Below are 23,254 nucleotides of genomic sequence, written 5' to 3'. Positions count from 1 at the left end.
GCTCGGCCGCAGTCCCCATTTAGAAAGCCGGAGGAGCGGTGATAGCAGTTTCATCCTGGCCACGGAGCTGCCAATCCTTGCTCGTTGCCGAACCCACCTCAAGCCGATGAGCTGCAGCAGCCTCATTCCAGATTAAACACTCTCCAGCCTCGTTTAATGGAAGGGGCAGAGGGAACAGAGCAGGATCTGGCTCTCCCTTTCTAGCTTTCGTCAGCCACTGGCACGCTGCCAGAAGATTGATGGTGGGCCACCATTGTTTAAAAAGGAGGAAGGAACAGATTCAGTCAGTTTAAACACAAAATAATCTGCAGATGCTGTAAAAGATCAAAGCAACACTTTCAGTACGCTGGATGAACTCAGCAGGTTGGGCAGCATCAGTCAGAAATGATGAGTCGACGTCTTCGTCAGGACTGAAGAATGAAAGATGGGGAAGGATTTGAAGAATGCTTGTAGCGTCAGTTGAAAGACCAGTAATGTGAAAGACAAAGGGGTGGGGAAGGGGAAGCATTGACGTCACAGCCCTGAAAACAATGGGTGGTAGAAGAAGGAGGCGGAACCATGAGGGAGCTGGGGGAGGGGGTAGAGTGAAATAGGGATAGAGGAAGGGAGGGGGAGGGAATTACCGGAAATTGGAGAATCCTATGTTCATACCAAGGGGCTGGAGACTACCTAGACAGTATATGAGGTGTTGCTTCTCCAACCTGAGTTTAGCCTCATCATGGCAGTAGAGGAGGCCATGTATAGACATATCTGAATGGGAACGGGAAGCAGAGTTGAAGTGGGTGGCTACCGGGAGATCCTGTCTGTTGTCTAGCACCTCCACTTGTCCACCTCGTCGAGCACCTCCACTCTGTCCGCCACAACAGACAGGATCTCCCGGTAGCCACCCACTTCAACTCTGCTTCCCATTCCCATTCAGGTATGTCCATACATGGCCTCCTCTACTGCCATGATGAGGCTAAACTCAGGTTGGAGGAGCAACACCTCATATACCGTCTAGGTAGTCTCCAGCTCCTTGGTATGAACATAGAATTCTCCAACTTCTGGTAATTTCCCCCCTCCTCCCTTCCTCTATCCCTATTTCACTCTACCCCCTCCCCCAGCCCCCTCATGGTTCTGCCTCCTTCTTCTACCACCCATTGTTTTCAGGGCTGTGACGTCAATGTTTCCCCTCCCCCACCCCTTTGTCTTTCAAATTACTGGTCTTTCAACTTAGGCTACAAGCATTCTTCAAATCCTTCCCAATCTTTCATTCTTCAGTCCTGACGAAGGGTTCCGGCCCGAAACGTCAACTCATCGTTTCTGACTGATGCTGCCCGACCTGCTGAGTTCATTCAGCGTACTGAAAGTGTTGCTCCAGTCAGTTTAACACTGGAGCAGGGCAGACTGTTGGGCAAAGTCCTGAGGGATGGTGTAAATCAACATTCAGAGAGTCATGGGTTAATCAGAGTAGTCAGCATGGATTTGCTCAGGGAAGATTATGTCTGAATAATAAATAAAATTTTTTAGGATCTGGGGGTACATGTCCACAGATCCCTGAAAGTTGCCTCACAAGTGGATAGGGTAGTTAAGAAAGCTTATGGGGTGTTAGCTTTCATAAGTAGAGGGATAGAGTTTAAGAGTCGCGATGTAATGATGCAGCTCTATAAAACTCTGGTTAGGCCACATTTGGAGTATTGTGTCCAGTTCTGGTCACCTCACTATAGGAAGGATGTAGAAGCATTGGAAAGGGTACAGAGGAGATTTACCAGGATGCTGCCTGGTTTAGAGAGTATGCATTATGATCAGAGATTAAGGGAGCTAGGGCTTTACTCTCTGGAGAGAAGGAGGATGAGAGGAGACATGATAGAGGTATACAAGATATTCAGAGGAATAGATAGAGTGGATAGCCAGCACCTCTTCCCCAGGGCTCCACTGCTCAATACAAGAGAACATGGCTTTAAGGTAAGGGGTGGGAAGTTCAAGGGGGATATTAGAGGAAGGTTTTTTACTCAGAGAGTGGTTGGTGCGTGGAATGCACTGCCTGAGTCAGTGGTGGAGGCAGATACACTAGTGAAGTTTAAGAGACTACTAGACAGGTATATGGAGGAATTTAGGGTGGGGGGTTATATGGGAGGCAGGGTTTGAGGGCTGGCACAACAATGTGGGCCGAAGGGCCTGTACTGTGCTGTACTATTCTATGTTCTGTGTGTATGTAACAAGGAAGGTTGTAGTCCCAGAAAGGTATCGAGGGGTATGGAATCATGCAGCATGATAAGAGACTCTTCGGCCCATCGAGTCCATGTCAATCATCAAGAACTTCAGATGGGGGTGGTGGTAGGGTGGGGGAGGGGAGCAGATGCTCCTGCCTACATTAACAGTTTGAGGTTCAGGGAATTGAGAGCTTCAAGTTCCAAGGTGTGAACGTCACCTATAGCCTGTCCTGTTCCAAACACATCGATGTCACAGCCATGAACCACACCAAAACCTTTATTCCTCAGGAGATGAAAGAAATTCAACATGACCCCATCGACTCTTTCCAATTTGTATTGATGCACCATAGAAAGCATCCAGTCTGGATGTAGAACTAGTTGGTATGGCAACTGCTCGTGCGTGACCACAAGAAACTGCAGAGAGTTGTGGACACAGTTCAGCACATTAGAGGAACCAGCTTCCATTCTATGGATTCTGTCTTTACTTCCCTCAGTGAAGCAGCCAGCATAATCAAAGACCTTACCGACCCCAAACGTTCGTTCATCTCTCCCCTTTCCCATCAAGCAGCAGATAGAACAGCCTGAGATCACACTTCACCAGGCTCACGGACAGCTCCTATCACACTCTTATCTGACTCTTGAATGGACCTGTTGGAAGATAAGTCAGACTTTTGGCTTACAATCTACCTCATTATGATCTACACTTTATTCTTCACCTACACTGCACTCTTTCTGTACTAACTTATTGTTTTACCTTATTCTTGGACAATGATTTGATCTATATAAACATATGTAAGACAAGCTTTTCACTATATCTTGGTACACGTGACAATAGTAAACCAATACCAATACCTAGTGCTCATCTGCATTAATCCTGTGTTGTTCTCCACACACTCCACCATCTTACCATTCACCTGCACATGGGGTGGGGAGTTTACAGTGTTTTGATCAATCTGCGAACCCATACATCTCCTTGGGAGGAAACTGGAGGAATGCCTTGTGTTTGCAGGGAAAGTTCTGTACAGACAGTGCTGGAGATCAGGGCTTTCAGTAGGATGCAAACAAAGGTCCGGGTGTTTGAGAAGGTCGTGCATGGCAAATTGATCAAGAAAGTAGAGCACATGGATGCAAAGGAGAGTGGTGTTGGATTCAGTAAGAGAAATCATGGGGAATGGCCAACAGGAGGCTAGTAAATGGAGGACTGCATTTACTGGAATTCCACATATTATAATTTAAAAGAATAGACTCCACGATTAAAAGCATGTCCAGATGAAGAGTGTCAGCCTAAAGTATTGACTGTCCATTTCCCTGCATGGTTGCAGCCTGACTCACTGAATTCCTCCAGCCTTTTGTCCATGGTTAATCAGTCCAGCCATGATACCAAAACTGGGCGTGATGTTAAAAGTGAGGAATGGGTTTCTAGGCCACAGTACGGTATTGATGATCATGTCAGGTATGCACAGAAGTGACAGATGCAGTGCAATGCAAGGAAGCATGCAGTTGTGCATTTGGGAGAACAGACCAAGTTGAGATGACCGACCTCCAGTGATCACAGGCACATTCCATTGTCGCAGAGTTGGATTCCCCCTGATGAGCATTGGTTCCAATCCCAGCTAAGAGCCTCAATGCCACACTCAGTCAGAAGGCACATGAACTGGTATGATACTACAAAATGTGGTCGAACAAAAAGATCAACAGATCCTGGAAGCAGTGGAGTAAAACCAAAAGATCTGCCTCCTTGTTAATTGAAGCATAAAATATAAAATCCACAAGCTCCTGCTTGAATTGTATAAAACACTGGTTAGGTCATCGCTAGAGAACAGTGTACAGCTCTGCCCATCCCAATACACAAGATGTGACATCAATAGAGAGGGTGCAGAGGATATTTTGCCAGGGATAGAATGACTCAGATGGGATTATGTTTTTTTAAATCTGATTATTAAATATTTAAATAGAATTATAAGAGGGTTTGACAGGATAAGTATGAAAGAACTGTGAGTGGCTAGGTCAATAACTCAGACCTAGTTCCAGAAGTCATTGTTTGAAAGACTTGATAAGCAGAACTCCTCATTGTAATTAAAGTATACTTGGCATGCAAGCCCTGATTTTAGCTCCACAAATAGATCTAATCTCAGTGCAGGTCGGTGTCAGGCAAGGTTGTATCATTGGCCGGATACGTTCCTCAGTCATTCTAGCTTTGATGATGCAGCTCACCTCTCCAGCAAGCTTCCGGCTGCAGTGAGGCTAGTCTACAATGCTGATGGGAAACCGTTCAATCTGTGTCACCTCTACAGCAGGATTAAGGTTACTCCTAGCTCAATCAGCAAGCTGCAAATTGCAGACAACACTTGTGTAAGCACGTTTGCAAACTCCAAGTCATTGTTTACCTGTTCACTTAATTGCACGAGAGAATGGGACTTTATATCGGCAAAACAAAGGTCCTCTACCAACCTGCCCCAGGAGACATCAACCTCTGTCAATAAAGATCTCGGAAAACATACATTGCTTCCTATACCTCAGGAGCCATCTATAGAGAAATTTATCATCTTCGCTCTAGTGCTGTGTTTGGCCATTGAGGAAAGGAGTATTTGACGATCAAGACTGCAAACCTGAAACAAAACTCATGATCTGCTAGAAAGAAAATAAATGTGGCTCTGTGGATTTGACAGTGCTATAAGGTTAAACTGGAAATAATTGAGTCAAAGAAGGAAATGTTTATTTTCCTATGCTATGTTCAGGAACCTTGAGTTGAAAAATGCATTGGGGACAACCTTGTAGTTAATATTCCTTGTACACAGGGAGCACTGCTAGGAGAAACAGGATTGGAAGTTGATTCAGACATTCACCAGAAGAGCTGAACTGCTGGGCTGTGGTAGGATTTAGAGCACTGACACTCTCACATTACTCCTTGCACATTGATGTTAGCACAGCCCAGTCACTGTGTACCTTTGTTCTAGACTATAGGTGTCTTTGGTTCAACACTTCCTTAACTTTGTTCTACATCTGACAGGCGCTGCGACGTCCTGTGAATGTTTGTGGAGACAATTCAGAACAAGCTTTACTCTGTAGATAAAAGAGAGACCGCAGATGATAGAATCTGGAGCAAAGCACAAACGTTGGGGGAACTCAGCAAGACAGGCAGCGTCTATTTACTTTAGTCAGTATTTACTCAGTATTCAGAAGCTTTACTCTGTATTTAACCTATCTTGTACGGGCACCATGGGAGTGTTGATTGGGCCATGCAAAAGGAAGCTTACTCTATTTAAACCATGCTACTGCTGCTCTGGGAATGTTTGATTAGAGAGAGCTGTAATCAGTGACTAACCATCCTCTATCTAACCTGGAACTATCTGACGATTCTATCCAGAGGACGCGTGCATACTCTGTATCTAACCTGCACTATACTGCATTGGGTATTTGATGTAGAGTGCAGAGGGAGCTTTATTGTGTGTTTACCCTGTGCTGTGTCTGCCCTGTGGGAGTTTGATCAGACAGTGTCAAGGAAGCTTATGTTGCAAATTTTGCTATATCTGCTCCATTAGATGGGACAGTGTTGAGGGACTGTACTAACCCATTCTGTTCCTGCTCTGGGGGTCTTGCGTCCCTTGAACATTCATCCTTCACCTCAAGTGAAAACGCAGCACCAACTACCTACCCATCCTATCAGCCGTGCCCTGGCCCTCGCAGGGAGGGTCCGCAATTCCACAATGGCCTCATCAGTCACCTCGGGACCACAGAAGCAGAGGGCAAGCAGATTATCCTCGGTCCTGAGGGACTGGCTTGGACGTAGAAGAAAGTTCAATGCAGTTAATTTTGGGGAGCGTTTAATTCCATTAAGGAACAGCTGATAAAAAAAACACTGGCAATATCTGGCATAACAGATAGGAATGCTTGCTTCTCCTCTAAAGAAGCCATCTTTTATAAAAAAGAAGGCCTCTGGAGAAAGATGTAATAGCCTGCACAGTGCCCGAGTGAACCAGATGTATCTTTTGTAGGCAGGCGGCTGGATGAAACACCCACCGTGAGGCCACTGCTGATTAATGCATACAGGTGAGGCCTGAAGCCTTGAAATAGATTTTCATGACAGAGGGGTCGTGATCCAGTTGGACCAAAAGCCTGCACTGGAATTTATGGTCTGGATTTCGGGCTGGTGTAAACCAGGTAACACTTGCCTTGTTAATACTTATCTAGGTTCAGGGAATTCAATAGGGTAGCCATCAGATAATACAGGCCTGTTGTCAAGAAGCGATTTTGTCTTGAATACCTTGCACTTTATCATTTACCTGCACTGTGTTTTTTTCGGTAGATTTTAGACTTTATTCTGCATTGTTATTGTTTTACCTTAATGTAGCTCAATGTACCAGAGAATGATTTGATCTGTGTAAGCTGTATGCGAGACAAGCATTTCACTGTATCTTGGTACATGTGACAGTAATAAATCAATACCAATACCAAAAAGAATGCAGGAATAAATTGTTGGAATATGGCACCAGTTTTGCAGTGAGCAATATAATTTTGTTTTTTTGATATTTAGGGAGTGTGAAATCATTCCTTTCTGTTGGTTAGATAAAGACTATGACTTTTTTTCTCAATTTTATTTAACTCCTATTCACTGTTAAATTGCAAATTGAGGCCCAGATTGAAGGGGGGTTAGAACATAGAACATAGAAATCTACAGCATATTACAGGCCCTTCGGCCCACGATGTTGTGCTGACTATGTAACCTACTCTTGAAACTGCCTAGAATTTCCCTGTCACATAGCCCTCTATTTTTCTAAGCTCCAGAGTCAGGTTGTCTGACTCTAGTCTCAGGCTCCTGTCCACTGCACACCAGGGACTGAAGTGCAGTGTGGAGAGACACCAGTCCATCAGCATCTTCAAGAAAGTGAAGGAAGCTCTTACAGGTTGCCAACCCTTTCAGTGCCCTAGCGACACTGCCTGACCCTCTGAGTTCTGACAACAGAAAACAAGCTGCTGGAAGAACTCAGAGGGTCAAAGGTCAAAGGTCGGGCACCATATATGGAGGGAAGTAGACAGTTGACTTTTGATCAAACCCATGTCTCCAGCACTGTGAGTCAGCAGCTCCACCAGCTGTGCTTCTGGGCCATTTTCAGGACCCGACAGGCTCAGTCGGTGCTAGTATTACTATGTTGCTACCATGAAATCCTGCCGTTCTTATCAACACTCACAACACGCTGGAGGAACTCAGCAGGTCGGGCAGCATCCGTGGAAAAGACCAGTCAACATTTCGGGCTGGAACCCTTTGTCAGGACTGCAGAGGGAAGGGGCAGAGGCCTATAAAGAAGGTGGGGGGACGGTGGGAAGGAGAAGGCTGGTAGGTTCCAGGTGAAAAACCAGTAAGGGGAAAGGTAAAGGGGTGGGGGAGGGGAAGCGGGGGGGGAAGGCAGGAAAGGTGAAGGAGGAATAGGGGGAAGCACAATGGATAGTAGAAGGAGGCGGAATCATGAGGGAGGTGATAGGCAGCTGGGGAAGGGGGCAGAGTGAAATAGGGATAGGGGAAGGGAGGGGGAGGGAATTACGGGAAGTTAGAGAATTCTATGTTCATACCAAGAGGCTGGAGGCTACCCAGACGGTATATGAGGTGTTGCTCCTCCAACCTGAGTTTAGCCTCATCATGGCAGTAGAGGAGGCCATGTATGGACATATCCGAATGGGAATGTGAAGCAGAGTTACTCCCCTGCCATTCTTATTTGCAATGCTCCTTCCAAAGATTGTTCAACATGAATTTGTCTGCTGAGGGAACCCTGTAGGTGGCTTCCTATGCCTGAACTTATGCCATAAGACTTGTGGGCCCAGAGTTGATGTTGACGTCTCCAGGGGCTCTGACACTCACTGGGGAAAGAATCCCACAGATATGGACGCAAAGTGGGGAAAGTTTTTACAGACACTGACTCACTGGGGATTGGGCCTCGCTGAGGAAGAGTTTGCACAGACAGAGTCACACTGACAGTGACTCAGTGGGAAAAGGATTTTACAGCCGTAGGGTAGAGTTCCCATTGACATTCACTGGGGAGGAGGTTCCATACATACTGAGTGAACTAGGAGAGGGATTGACAATCCTCTGGACGAATTCAACAGGTTTAGCAGCACCTGGGCTGGAGATCTGTTCACGTTTCAGGTTGAAACCCTGCATCAATCCTGATATAGGGTTGTGACACAAAATGTCAACTCTGTTCCCCCACAGATGCTGCTCAACCTGCTCTTCCTCCAGCAGATAGTTTGTTGTACCAGACCCCAGCATCTGCAGTCTCTTGTGACACCAGACTGGGAAAGGGGTTCATTGGTCACTGGGAATGAGCTCGCACAGATACTGACCCCCTGCGACAGAGTTTCATTCAACTGTGCTCTGGGTCCCTTAGAGACTAACTCATAATAATTGGACATAGGGGGAAAGTTCAGAGCCTCTCCTCCACTTAATTTATCTTTTTCCATTGCCCAGCGTTTATTTCTCACCAGATGCACCGAAGCTTCCCAGTCAAAGCTCATTATCTATGTGTTTAATTACAAGCCCAGGCAGCACATACTTTACCTGATTCAGCAAAGATCCCAGGTGGAGTTGTCAGTTTAATGAGGAATGGGAAAAATTGCTGTGTGCTAATGCCAACAGCAGTCATGAGTTGGAAGAGGGGTGGAGAGCCAGGATGCGTGAGTGGGTTTATTACCAGTTAGGAATGGGATTTCCAGTCCACTTTCCACCCTCAGTTTTCATGCAGGGGGCTAATCTGCCCTTGGTTTGTGGGGTAGGACTTCGACCAGTACTGATCAGTTACTGAAAGCACAGATCATTATCACGGTCAGTCCCATTGCATGATCACATGCTTGTTAACTTGCTCAGACCACGCTAACACGAGCAACACAGCTGGGGATCTTGAACTGAAATCTCCGACACGGACTGCCTTGTACTGTTTCATGCACTGCACCAAGCGAGAGGCAGGTAGGGGATTCAGCCAGGGCTCTTCCCCGTGACCACTGCGCAGAGAGCCTTGGAGAAGAGAGTGGGGAGAGCACTCCGGCCTCCTGTGCGTATGTGCATCTCAGTGCGGGGAATGTCATGGATTATGGATCAAAGGCTCACTAAAGCACATGCAGCTCATTCCCTCAACTCTTCCCTTCCTCCTGCATCTGCTCCTGTTTGCATTCACATCCACACCTGCCTTGTAATTATACAATCTCACTGCTTTCCCTTCTATAGAAAAAAGTCATTCACACACTCAGATTAATTCATTCACCCCCACAGATCTTTGATCTTCTCAAAGGAGCCATTGTTATTATTAATGTATTATTATTAATGACTTCTTGATCCATTTCAACTGTGTATTACTTCTTCCAGTCTCCTTTACATTATCCTGAAAAATATCTAATATCACATATCTTTATGATATTCTGTGGTGTTGTTTGACTGTGATTGTGATTTACATAGACACGATTTTATCTCCCAATTCCATGATACTGCACACTTTTGCTAACACTCTGACATCCTGTTTACAAATGTCACGTTTGCTCCGAAGTGTTGACACTAAACTGTATCATGTTGTTTGAACTGCTTCTCGACATGACTTGAATCATAATTCCGTGTTTCACCTCAAAAACATCTCTTTTGCTTTCTCCGCAATGCATCGCCAACTAATTGCGGAACAAGGTGTCACCTAGGTAGGAAACTTGCTAACCATTGTCTCAAACCTGAACACCTCGGCCCCTCCATTACATTTGTTTCTTCTCCTCTTCAATTCCTAGTGTCACCATTTGATGCTGGGTGAAACCAACATTTTAAAAAATGAACAAAGCTGAGGGTGGTTTTCTATGTCTAACGGCAAACCATAATATGAGAATATGAATGTTAAACTTTCAACAGAGCACCGGAGCACGATATAGGGCTCAACATTTTTCACTCCAGTCTATTTTGAGTCATTGATCACAATTCATCAATCTCCTTCTTACAATGTTCAATGTGTATTCCTTAAAAGGTCTCACTGACATTTTCCTAACTCCGCAAAATTATATTTGCTTTCACAAACGTTTACACTTTTCCCTTCTATCCTGCTGTTATAAAACTATTGAATGATACCCTCATATGGTAAGATGGACCCTTGACCTCACAATCCTCTTTGTTATGGCTTTGTACTTCATAGATTAAAGAAAAGATAAAGATGGGTTCTGTTTGTTACGTGTATTTTGGAACATACAGTGAAATGCGCTGTCTGTCAAATCAAGAGAGCAAGGATTGTGTTGGGCATCGCGCAAGTGTCTTCACGTTTCCCGTGTCAACGTAGAATGCCCACAACCCACTCACGCTAACCATACGTCATTACGAACTGCGGGAGGGATCCAGGCAGTCACGGGGTTAGCATACAAGCTCCTTACAGACAGTGATGGGAATTGAACCGCAAGCTGGCGCTGGAAAGCTTTGTGCTAGCCACAACGTTACCGTGTTGTCTGCCTGTACTGTGCTTTCTCTGTAACCGCAACACTTTATTCTGCATTCTGATGTTGTTTTCACTTGTACGACTGTACCTCAATGCACTGTGGTAATTAAATGATCTGTATGGATAGAATGCAAAACAAAGGTTTTCACACTACCTCAGTACGTGACAGTAATGACCAATTTACCATTTTTAACTGGTTTTAATCCACTTAGATCCATTTGCTGCTCAGGATGTCATATTATTTCTTGTATTTTTTTACAATCTAGAAGGCTAACTCTCATCAATCCCTTCCCACTTACTTTCCTGCACTTTATTGTCTCCCACGTGTCCATTAATTCACCCTAGCTCTCCTGCCAGGGATAATTTATTGTGGCAACGAACCCACCAGCCAGAATGAGCTCCTGGGAGAAGTCCATGCAGTCGTAAATAAGGATTTGCGAACACCACACTGAAAGCACCAAAGATTAGGAGCAAACCCAGGTCACTGGATCCATGAGGCAGCAACACTATTTCACCTGCAAATAAATTATTTATGAAATGCACTTCTTTCTTCTGAGCCATTTGAGTCAACATCTGAACATTGTTTATAAAACTCAGCTTCTCCCTTCTTCTGTAGTTGTGCATGTTATTTCACCATCATCACAAAAGACAGTAAGAGATGACTTGTGATATCTTGTCCATTGTGGCTTATAAAATGTCCTGCTGTAGAATAATGTGGGCTGCCTTAATAACTATTGCCTGGTAGCACTCACATCGACAGTGATGAAATGCTTTGAGACGAGACTAGACTAGACTGATCTCCTGCCTCAGCAAGGACCTGGACCCATTGCAATTGCCTATCGCCATTATAGGTCAATGGCAGACGCAATCTCAATGGCTCTCCGCACGGCTTTAGACCACCTTGACAACACAAGCACCTATGTCAGGATGCTGTTCATCGACTATAGCTCAGCAATTAATACCGTTTTTCCCACAATCCTGATTGAGAAGTTGCAGAACCTGGGCCTCTGTACCTCCCTCTATAATTGGATCCACAACTTCCTAACCGGAAGACCACAATCTATGCAGATTGGTGATTACATATCCTTGCTAACGATCAACACTGGCGCGCCTCAGGGGTGTGTGCTTAGCCCACTGCTCTACTCTCTATATACACATGACTATGTGGCTAGGCACAGCTCAAGTACCATCTATAAATTTGCTGATGATACAACCATTGTTGGTAGAATCTCAGGTGGTGATGAGAGGGTGTACAGGAGTGAGATATGCCAACTAGTGGAGTGGTGTCACAGCAACAACCTGGCACTCAATGTCAGTAAGACGAAAGAGCTGATTGTGGACTTCAGGAAGGGTAAGATGAAGGAACACAGACCAATCCTCATAGAGGGATCAGAAGTGGAGAGAGTGAGCAGTTTCAGGTTTCTCGGTGTCAAGATCTCTGAGGATCTGACCTGGTCCCAACATATTGATGTAGTTATAAAGAAAGCAAGACAGCGGCTGTATTTCATTAGGAGTTTGAAGAGATTTGGCATGTCAACAAATACTCTCATAAACTTCTATAGTTGTATCGTGGAAAGCATCCTGACAGGCTGCATCACCGTCTGGTATGGAGGGGCTACTGCACAGGACCGAAAGAAGCTGCAGAAGGTTGTAAATTTAGTCGGCTTCATCTTGGGTACCAGCCTACAAAATACCCAGGACATCTTTCAGGAGCGGTGTCTCAGAAAGGCAGCATCCATTATTAAGGGCCTCCAGCACCCAGGGCATGCCCTTTTCTCACTGTTACCATCAGGTAGGAGGTACCATCAGGTGAGCCTGAAGTCCCACACTCAGCAATTCAGGAACAGCTTCTTCCCCTCTGCCATCCAATTCCTAAATGGACATTGAACCCATGAACACTATCTCACTTTTTTTTAAATATACAGTATTTCTGATTTTTGCACATTTTTAATCTACTATATTTCCAAATACGTATATAGTATTTGACTGATTGATTGATTTTAAAGATTATTTATTATTTTTTTCTCTTCTATATTATGTATTGCATTGAACTGCTGCTGCTAAGTTAACGATTTCACATCACATGCCGGTGATAATAAACCTGATTCTGACTCTGACTCTGACTGTCATTTCACACTAAGGTCATTTTGAGTGAAGAGCCATCTGAGATCATTTGTTGAATACTTCTGACACTGTCATTCGCCATGCATGTCCCATATCGGTAAAAGCCTTGGCTGGTGGAGTCAGGAAATCACATAGCGTGGAAACAGACCATTCAGTCCAGTGTCCATGCTAACCAGTAAACTCCCTTCTGCCCGATCCCATCTCCTGCACTTGGTCCATAGCATACCATTCCTAAGTGATTAGTCTAGACTCTGCTTCCGAGCTTCACCCATGCTCTCTCCGCAGTGTCTTCCACAAACCTACGACACCCTTGGTGAAGAATATCCCCCTCATATCCCATTCTGCATATTGGCTTTGCAAAGTTAGCTTATTGTTAACCGTCTGGTTTGATGTTATTTAGTGAATCCCAAGCAGTTGATCAATCCTGTCCGGTTTTAGTATTCCTAAACTAGGTACTGCCCGTTACTTTGGCGTGGCTTCACTGGGACTCCATTCCACTCTAATTACTCCCGCACTTTCTCCAGCTGTTGCTTCACTGCCTATGAAACAGGTCTGGGCTTAGGATAGATTGTCTTCACACTTAGCATAGTATGATTGCGGGACTCAAAACCTGCAACAAGCAGTAAAACATCCTTGAACCTTTCCACATTCTTTCCCAGTGGTACGTCTAAGTAAGCTTGCTGAAGATCTTCCTCCAAACTTAATTCAGTTTTCTGAGCCATTCTTTGCCCATCAACTTTGGTCAAATAATATAGTCAACTACAACCATAAATAATTCTGTCTATTGACCATTATTGTGCACTAAGTATCCCATCTAGCCAAACCTTTGTTAATTCTCTTGAATATATTTTCAACTTCTTTGCACAGGTACTCAGCTGAAACACTTTTTCAATAGCTAGACAAGCCCTTGCCAATTAGTCACTGCATTGACTATTTCCCATGCTTTTGTCTTGAAGAAACTCTTTGCTGGTGGCATAAAGTGAACATCAGCAAAATAATCCATTGTTCACTCAGGTCTCAGTACTGTATAGTCATCTTGTTTGTGGATTCTTGCTGTGCAAGTTTCCCATCTGTAAACAAATCACATTATTGGATTTGCTGTACTAATTATCTTAGGTTTAGACTTACATGCTGAGTAAACATGTCCACTTTTCTGACAACAAAAGCATTTTTACCAATTTTAAATTGTCTCATGGATGGTGGATGACTTCCGTTATTTCTGTAGCAACAATTTGTAGGTATCTTTCCCACATTCTTTGCATTCTGCTTTGAAACTTTGGCTTTGTCAACATTAGAAACCTTTAAGTTGGAGAAAGGTAAATACTTGAAAAATCAAGAATTAAGGAGAAAATGGGGAACATGTTTAGAATGGCTACAGATCAATCATAGTCATATTGAAGAGCAAGGCAGACTTGGGGAGCCTTATGGCCTACTGCTGCTCCTATTTTAAGGTCTTGTGTATATTGTCTTTGTATCTTGGTGGGTGAAAAGGTAAACCTTTCTCAGTATTTTCTCCATGAACGTTTCTAGATCATTTTGAGTTTCTGCACACTTAGTAGCTTCAATTGAATTGGCTCATTGATTAAACTGCAAACATATTTGACGTGCAACACCGGGTACCAAAAATACCGAAGTTTGACAGATGTACCGTGGAGAGCATTCTGACTGGTTGCATCACCATCTGGTGTGGAGGAGCTGATGCATAGGATTGTAAGAGGCTTCAAAGGATTGTAAACTTAGTCAGCTCCATTATGTGCACAAGCCTCCCCACCATTGAGGACGTCTTCAAAAGGTTTTGTTTCAAGAAGGTGGCATCCATCAAGAAGTACCCTCACCTTATGGACATCCCCATTTCATATTAGAGCCAGCAACGAGGAGGTACAGGAACCTGAAGATCCACACTTCTACAGATGTACTGTTGAGAACACTCTGGCTGGCTGCGTCACTGGCTGGTATGGGGGGGGGGGTGCTACTGCAAAAGATTGTAGCAAGCTTCAAAGAGTTGTAACATTGGTCAGCCCCATCATCGATACTAGCCTCCATAGTATCCAAGGCACCTTCAAGGAGCCATGCCTCAGAAAGGTGGCTTCCATCTTCAAGGACCCCCACATCCCAGGACATGCCCTCTTCTCGTTGTTACCATCAGGTAGGAGGTAGAGGAGCCTGAAGGCACACACTCAGTGATTCAGGAACAGGTTCTTTCCCTCTGCCATCCAACTTCAAAATGGACATTGAAGCCTGAACACTACCTCACTACTTTTTTTTTGCATTACTTATCTTAATTTAACCTTTTTAATATATATTAATAGACTTACTGTAATACAGATATTTTTTGTGTATTTGTCATGTATTGCAATATACTGCTGCCGGAAAGACAGCAGGTTCCGTGATTATATGCTGGTGCTATTAAACCGAATTGTGATACACCATTTTAGGAGCAGTTTCTTTCCTTCTGCCATCAGATTTCTGAATGGTTCATGAACTCATGAACACTACCCCGCTATTCCTCTTTTGCACTACTTATCCATTTATTTTTTATTGTAACTTATAGTAATTTGTTACGCTGACACAAAACAACAAATTTCATGACTTAATTCAGTGACAATAAGCGTGACTCTGGAGGCAGCCTGTGCTTACTAACTGCCTCATCATTCCTCGTCCCTAATCTGTAACTCTCTGGAATTTTGTGTGCGACAGAAATGATCCATTTCCTTCTCCACAGTTCTTCTCAACATCTTTGGCTCTCCAAGGCATTAAGAGAATTGTAAAACGTGGGTGATCCTAGCAGTACCCTTCTGAATCACAGTGTTCTGGAGCCACTCATTCTCAGTACCACCGTTAATCTCCACTATATTATTTGCTTTAAAGGGACATTTCCAAGAATTCACGTCATGCCCTTGATTATACACCCAAGCTTCTAGCGTACCACTGGGCTCACCAGTGCGGTCAGAACTTCACAATACAGATCTACCCAATCCATTTGCTCAAATCTGCATCATCTTCATCACCAGTTTGTGATGTCCGTGTGTGCTCACTTACTCACTGTGTACTTCGGTGAGCATTAATGAACGTGAAGAGAGATGGAAACTCGTTAGAATTTGCAACACATGTATTCCACACTCCACTTCCCTCTGCTTCTGAACCTTTCACTCATCATAAACATACTGTGCACTCTACAACTACTGTCTTTAAACACCGAGCAGCGGTTCCTGGATACAAAGTGATGAGGTTCAGCCAGGGGTTCCTGCTCTGGCAGGTAGGGGATAAAGGCAAGGAAAAATATCACAGACAACACAGGTAGCACAGAAAACATCTGAGAATATAGGAATGAGCTAATTGTTTAAATTAAGCTGATTTCGAGGCACAGTGGATCAGTGAATCTTAGACCTACACTTACTTTGGGCCTGATTAAAGTAGTGTGTCAATGGAAATAGTACATTTCAGTGCACGTTTTAATGTACACATGATATATGATCTTGGATCTTGAGAAGCCCGGCGCCCAGTGGATCGCAAGCTCATTGTGTTGCGGAGCCAATATTTAGACTATAATGAGTGTCACTAAAATTAATTTTTGATAATTTGGTCCCAGGATCTGGCAAATGTTCTACAAATATTGGATTATTCCTGGAGAAAGGTTGAGGAGAAATTCTCGATCGAGCCACTACATTCAGATGGTGCAGCATAGAGATGGTGCCCAAGAAACTGCATGACAAGCCTGTCTTGGATCTTGTGAACAATTGAGTCTGTGACCGAGGCTCTCTTTGGGCTTTTGTCTATCTTTGTAGCTGCAGTGGGAGTGTTGTTATCAGAACAAGGTGCTGGCAAAAAGAAGCAACGCAATGTTTTCCTTGACAATAGTCAATGCCTCACCCTTCGTGTGAGCGTAAGCATGACCCTGTGTGTCCTGTGCGATTCTGAATGTAACTTGTTTGCAATTCTGTGTGTGATCCCTACCTGACCTTGTGGACATCTCTGTACAGACCTGTACATGACCTGTCAGTGTATGTGATCCCGTGTTTGAGTACCAGCTACTGACTCTGCTGTTCTGTATCCCTGCAGCCACAACCACCTACACAACAGAGAGGTCGGAGCACTTTAAGCCGTGCACAGATAAGGACCTTGCCTACTGCCTGAACGAGGGAGAGTGCTTCATCATTGAAACCCTCACTGGGAATAACAAACACTGCCGGTAAGTGAGCTGTACCCCGGCCTGGAGGAGCGCGAGCTTCTCCGAGACCCGGCCAGTGACTGAGAACAACAAGTGCAAGCATGCTCCTTCAATCCACGTTGTAGACTGAAGTGGAATTGAATCGATCATGGAACTTCCAATTTCAGCCAGCAGACAACTGGTGGATTCTTGACTTGCAAAATATTAGTCAGTGTGGCATTGAGTTCCCGGTTTATTCACCCAGTGTAGCTTTTGAGTGGTTCTCATTTATCTCGGCTGTTTGAGAGCTTAGAACAACCCAGGACAGTACCGGCCCTTCAGCCCACAATGCTGTAACTCTCTGGAATTTTATGTGCGACAGAAATGATCCATTTCCTTTTCCACAGTTCTTCTCAACATCTTTGGCTCTCTGAGGCATTAATAGAATTGTAAAACGTGGATGATCCTAGCAGTACCCTTCTGAATCACAGTGTTCTGGAGCCACTCATTCTCAGTATCACCGTTAATCTCCACTACAGTATATTATTTGCTTTAAAGGGACATTTCCAAGAATTGTCGTCTTGCCCTTGATTATACACCCAAGCTTCTAGTGTACCACTGGGCTCACCAGTGCGGTCAGAACTTCACCACGCAAATCTGCCCAATCCACTTGCTCAAATCTGCATAAACTACTCCAAGATCATTCTAATGTTCCCCTTCCGCATGGCCCTCCATTTTTCTTTCATCCATGCGCCAATCTAGGAGTGTCTTAAATATTCTCTAGTGCCACCACTGGCAGTGCATTCCATGCACCCACAACTCTATGTGTAAAAATCCTATCTCTGACGTACCCCCTAAACCTGCCTCTAATCACCTTAAAATGATGCCCTCTCGTATTAGCCATTACCACCTTGGGAAAAGGGCACTAGTTGTCGGCTCCATCTAAACTTCTCATTGTCTTGTACATCTCTATCAAGTTGTCTCTCGTCCCCCTACACTGCAAAGAGAAAAGCCCTATTTTGCTCATGCTTCCCTCAGAAGACATGCTCTCTAATCTGGGCAACATCCTGATAAATCTCCTCTGCATCCTCTGTGAGTTTCCATATCCTTCCTATAGTGAGATGACACAGTATTCCAAGTGTGATCTAACCAGAGTCTTATCGAGCTGCCATGTTAACTCTCAGCTCTTAAACTCAATCCCCTGACTCATGAAGGCCAACACACCATGCACCACTTTAACCACCCATGTGCAACAACTTTGACGATCTATGGATGTGCTCCCCGAGATCCCTCTCTTTATCCACACTGCTAAGAATCCTGCTGCTGACTCTGTACTCTGCTTTCAGGTTTGACCTTCCAAAGTGTATCATTTCAAACTGCATCTGCCACTCCTCAGCCCAGCTCTACTTCTTATCAATGTCCTATTGCAATATTTAGCAACTTTCTACGCTATCCGTACCCAACTCATTAATAACAATCACGAAGAGCAGGGCTCCTGCATCAGATTCCTGTGGAGCACCTCTGGTCACAGATTCTGTTGAGTGATTGGAACTGACGGACTTCCGAGATTCAGGGCTCAGCCCGACAAAAGAACATAACAAGCAGAAGCAGGAGTCATATATTCAGCCATCACACCCTCCCCTCGCCCACCCAATCCATGAGCCGGCTCCAGCACTTGATAGGTTGTTGGTTACCTCGGCCTCTCTTTCATCACTAACCATTTCCCCCTCAATTCCTGCAGATCTACGCAGCATTGAGCTTCCATGCCTCTTGGCTGTAGAGTTCTGAATGATCAGCAACTTGTAGGTGAACAAATTCCTTTTCATTTCAGGACTCAGTGGCCAATCCCTTATACCCCCTGGTTCTAGACACCAGTCCTGTGATCCTTATTCCCTGCATCTTTTATTGTTCAGCCCTGTTAGAATTTCGAGGAGGTAACCTCTCATTCTTCTCAACCCGGGAGAGGCTCACCCAGTCTTCCCTCAGGAGCAAACCTGCCCACACCAGGAATCAATCACTGTCCTCACTGCTGGGCATTCTTGCCTGGAGGCATAGCCAAAATTCAAAGTAAATTTATTATCAGAGTATATATATGTCACCATATACAACTCTGGGATGCATTATCTTGCGGGCATCCTCAATAAATCCAGTAAATGTAATAGAATCAATGAAAGACCCAGCCTAACTGGTCAGACAACACCGTGCAAAAGACACCAAATTGTGCAAAAAAAAAATAGATGAGCAATAAAAATCGAGAACCTGAGATGAAGAGTTCTTGAAAGTGAGTCCATAGGTTGTGAGAACAGTTCAGTGATGGGTGAGTCAAATTGAGTGAAGTTATCCCCACTAGTTCAAGAACCTAATGGCTGAGGGGTGATATCTGTTTCTGAACCTGGTGGTGTGAGTACTGAGGCTCCTGTACCTCCCTCTTGTTGGCAGCAGCGAGAAGGGAGCAGGACCTGGCTGGTGGGGTCCCTGATGATGGAAACAGCATCCATCGTCAGGGCTCAATGGTGTAGAGGGCTTTGCCTCTGATGGACTGGGTCATACCCACTACTTTCTGTAGAATTTTCCATTCAAGGCCATTGGTGTTTCTATACCAGGCTGGGATGCAGCCAGTCAATTTACTCTCCAGCAAATATCTATAGAAGTTTGTCAAACTTTTAGCTGTCATGCTGAAACTTCACACACTGCTAAGGAAGTAGAGGTGCTGCCGTGCTTTCTTCATAATTGCTAGACCCGGGGCAGGTCCTCTGAAATGATAACACTGAGGAATTTAAAGTTGCTGGCCCTCTGTACCTCTGATCGTCTGATGAGGACTCACTCATGGACCTCTGGTTTCCTCCTCCTGAAGTCAGTAAACCGTCTTGCTGTCACTGAGTGAGAGGTTGCTGTTGTAGCACCATGCATCCAGATCTTCAGACTCTCTCCTCTCTGCTGATTTGTCATCACCTTTAATTCAGTCACTGTGAGGGAGGAAGCAAATCACAAACACAGCACAAAATTGTTGGATGCTTCATTGCAAATAAGTAAAATGACCAGCACATAGTTTTAGAAATAATGGCTGAACACCATTAATACTTTAGAAAGTATTTCAAACATTTGGGTCAATTACAGGTAAGGAAATTGAAGTACTCTTTGCTGTGCAAAATCAAATCAGGTTAAGCTTAAATTTAGGTGCTACGGAATGCGTAAGCAACTGGTCCATGATCAAAATGGCTGCTCGTGTAACACTTAGCCAAAGATTTGATTATTTATTTGTGGAGTCTGAATGTAGCTGGCTAAACGGGCATCGCTAAATGTCTTTGGGACCTGCTTTCTTCAACCGCTACACTCTTTCTGATGAAAAGTGTTGACACTGCACAGAGTTTCACGATGTGGAGCTAATTACGTTAAAGAACTGGCAACATACTTGCAAGAAGGGGTGGAGCGGATCCTTAACGAGGTGGTGTTCCCTTTACGCTTTCTTTCCCTGCCCTTCCGGCTGGCTGAAGATGTGGGCTTAGGAGGTGTTACCACAATACTGAGGCAAGAAACTGCAGTGAATTTTGTGAAGGATGCAAACCATAGCAAATGCACGTCACTGATTGGGGGATGAATATTTTGCATGAAGGATGGGGGTGCCAACCAAATGGACGGCTTTGCCTAGATGGCGTTAAGCTTCATGACCATTGCTGGTGGATAGGATATGAGGAACAACACCTTATATTCCGTCTGGGTAGCCTCCAACCTGATGGTATGAACATCGACTTCTCTAACTTCTGCTAAGGCCCCACCTCCCCCTCGTACCCCATCTGTTACTTATTTTTATGCACACATTCTTTCACTCACTCTCCTTTTTCTCCCTCTGTCCCTCTAAATATACCTCTTGCCCATCCTGTGGGTCCCCCCCCACTTGTCTTTCTTCCCGGACCTCCTGTCCCATGACCCTCTCATATCCCTTTTGCCAATCACCTGTCCAGCTCTTGGCTCCATCCCTCCCCCTCCTGTCTTCTCCTATCATTTTGGATCTCCCCCTCCCCCTCCAACTTTCAAATCTCTTACTCATTCTTCCTTCAGTTAGTCCTGACGAAGGGTCTCGGCCTGAAACGTCGACTGCACCTCTTCCTACAGATGCTGCCTGGCCTGCTGCGTTCACCAGCAACTTTGATGTGTGTTGCTTGAATTTCCAGCATCTGCAGAATTCCTGTTGTTTGCGTTTTGTGTGACTCTTTCAATGAACCAGTATTAGCATGATAGGTCATGTGGCTGATTCAGCACTGAGCGATTCTATAATTCAAATCTGTTTTTGTACATAGTCGATGTTTTCTGAGTGAGTGTTGATGGGATGTTCCCTGACTCAAGGACAGCAGGGAGGTGTAACAGTTGGCATAATGCTGTTAACGCGCGAGCAATCCCCGATCGGGGTTGGATGCCCGCTGCTGCCTGTGAAGTGTTTGTACATTCTTCCCACAATCCCGTGGGTTTCCTCCGGGTGATCCGGTTTCCCCCCACGTTCCAGGGAATGGTTAGGTTTAGCGAGTCGTGGGCATGCCACGTTGGCACCAGAAGCGGAGTGGCACTCTCGGGCTTCCCCACACAATCCTCGCAAATTTGATTTGACAGCAATGACACATTTCACTGTGTGCTTCGATCTTTCGATGTACATGTGACAAATAAAGCTAATCTGAATCTTAAATTTGTCTTGATGTGGGGTGCTGAGCAACAGCTGAGATGCTGTGATCTTTTAACCAGTGCCGAACTCAGCACAGAGGAGGGCTTGATGGGAGGGACACACGAACGTGGGCCATGGCACAAGTCACCTCCTGAAGTCTCATCAGGGACAGGCATCAGCTTTGAGTTTTGCATAGATCAAGGACACAGTTTCATTGGTGAGGCTGGAGACAACTGGATCAGAGTGTGGTGTCTGCAGCACCGAGCTTTGTAATTAAACCCTAGAGAATCTGAACGGCAATGAACACGAAACTTGATTTAAATTCTAGGTCATAACTCCTGCAAGTAGATAAATGGGTCTCCGAAATAAACCTGCTGAATATTCATAGTCGGAGCACAATGCAACACAACAGAACATACACAAACAGAAGTGGATTGAAGAATCTCTAACTGAGATGGTTTTTCTGCAGTACACAAAATCTCCACACATCCTCTGCACCACACCCCAGGCTGCCACTGTACATCTTGCTCACTCCCAGTAACTCTGCACATCAACTGACTCTGACCCTGTGTACACAAACCAACAATGAGCATGAGTAGACTCTCGTGTGCACACTCACCCCCACACTGACCCTGTGCACACTCCCCCACACTGACCCCGTGCACACTCACCCACACTGACCCCGTGCACACACCCCACACTGACCCTGTGCACACTCCCGCACACTGACCCCGTGCACACACCCCACACTGACCCCATACACACTCCCCCACACTGACCCCATACACACTCCCCCACACTGACCCCGTGCACACTCCCCCACGCTGACCCCATACACACTCACCCACACTGACCCCGTGGACACTCACCCACACTGACCCCGTGCACACACCCCACACTGACCCTGTGCACACTCCCGCACACTGAGTCTATGCTTACAGTTCCCTATACTGACCATATACACTGTTCCCCAGTGTAGAGCTGCATGTGTACTCTCTATCGTGATGTACTGTGCGTTGTTCACTCCAACGTCCAGCTGTTCCCTTCACTTTCCCCCTTTTCACAGTGAATCCATCCCTGTATATCTAATACATGTAATATAACCCTAACCGTCTCCATGCATCCAAACACCAAGTTTCCCTCTGTGCACTGAACCCCATTTTGCCCCAAGAACTTCAGTCTATAAAGTTCACATAGCACAGTAACACACAGGCACAAGCTCAGTAATCACCCCCAAACAGACTAATAGATCATTGGGTAAACCTGGAATCGAAGCTAGAGTCAGAGTGAGGACCTTGCATCCCGAATGTAGTACAAACCTCATTTTGTTGCACATGTCATCCAAAGAGGAAGTCCATTACTTTGGCCTGTAGGAAACCAAGCTGTTGGATAATATTAGAATGCTTTTGGCATAAAATGTTATCCAGTTCATGGAACATTTCAAAGTGCTGGCCTTCTTCACAGTCCGTAACTGGTTAAATCCCAGGCCACTCACGGACTCCCCACCCGGTACCCCGCACTTTCCCTGTCATGCCTGAATCTGGCCCGAGTAACTCTGTGGGTTGTATTCCACCCTGGCACCATGCACCTGCTCAACACTAATTCAGTGCATCTGCACACTGGACAGATGGTGACAGATTCCTGGCCTGTGCACTGCTTGTGTGACCCCTTGCTTCGACCAATCATCAGACTG

General features: G+C 45.1%; 1 protein-coding gene across 2 annotated transcripts in view; it reads left to right on the top strand.

Annotated features, from left to right (window-relative positions):
- The window catches only part of LOC134358433 (pro-neuregulin-3, membrane-bound isoform-like), a 529,163-nt gene that overhangs the window by 311,166 nt on the left and 194,743 nt on the right, over window positions 1-23,254 (top strand). For both annotated transcript variants that reach the window (XM_063070657.1, XM_063070656.1), the window contains exon 2: window positions 16,820-16,949. In XM_063070657.1, coding sequence (XP_062926727.1) covers window positions 16,820-16,949 — 130 coding nt within the window. The remainder of the gene's footprint in view (window positions 1-16,819; window positions 16,950-23,254) is intronic.

The sequence above is a fragment of the Mobula hypostoma genome, chromosome 18 (assembly GCF_963921235.1).
Source record: "Mobula hypostoma chromosome 18, sMobHyp1.1, whole genome shotgun sequence".
In the NCBI taxonomy this organism is placed as follows: Eukaryota; Metazoa; Chordata; class Chondrichthyes; order Myliobatiformes; family Myliobatidae; genus Mobula; species Mobula hypostoma.
The sequence above is the reverse complement of the archived record's forward strand: the minus strand, read 5'-3'. Positions and strand labels throughout refer to the sequence as shown.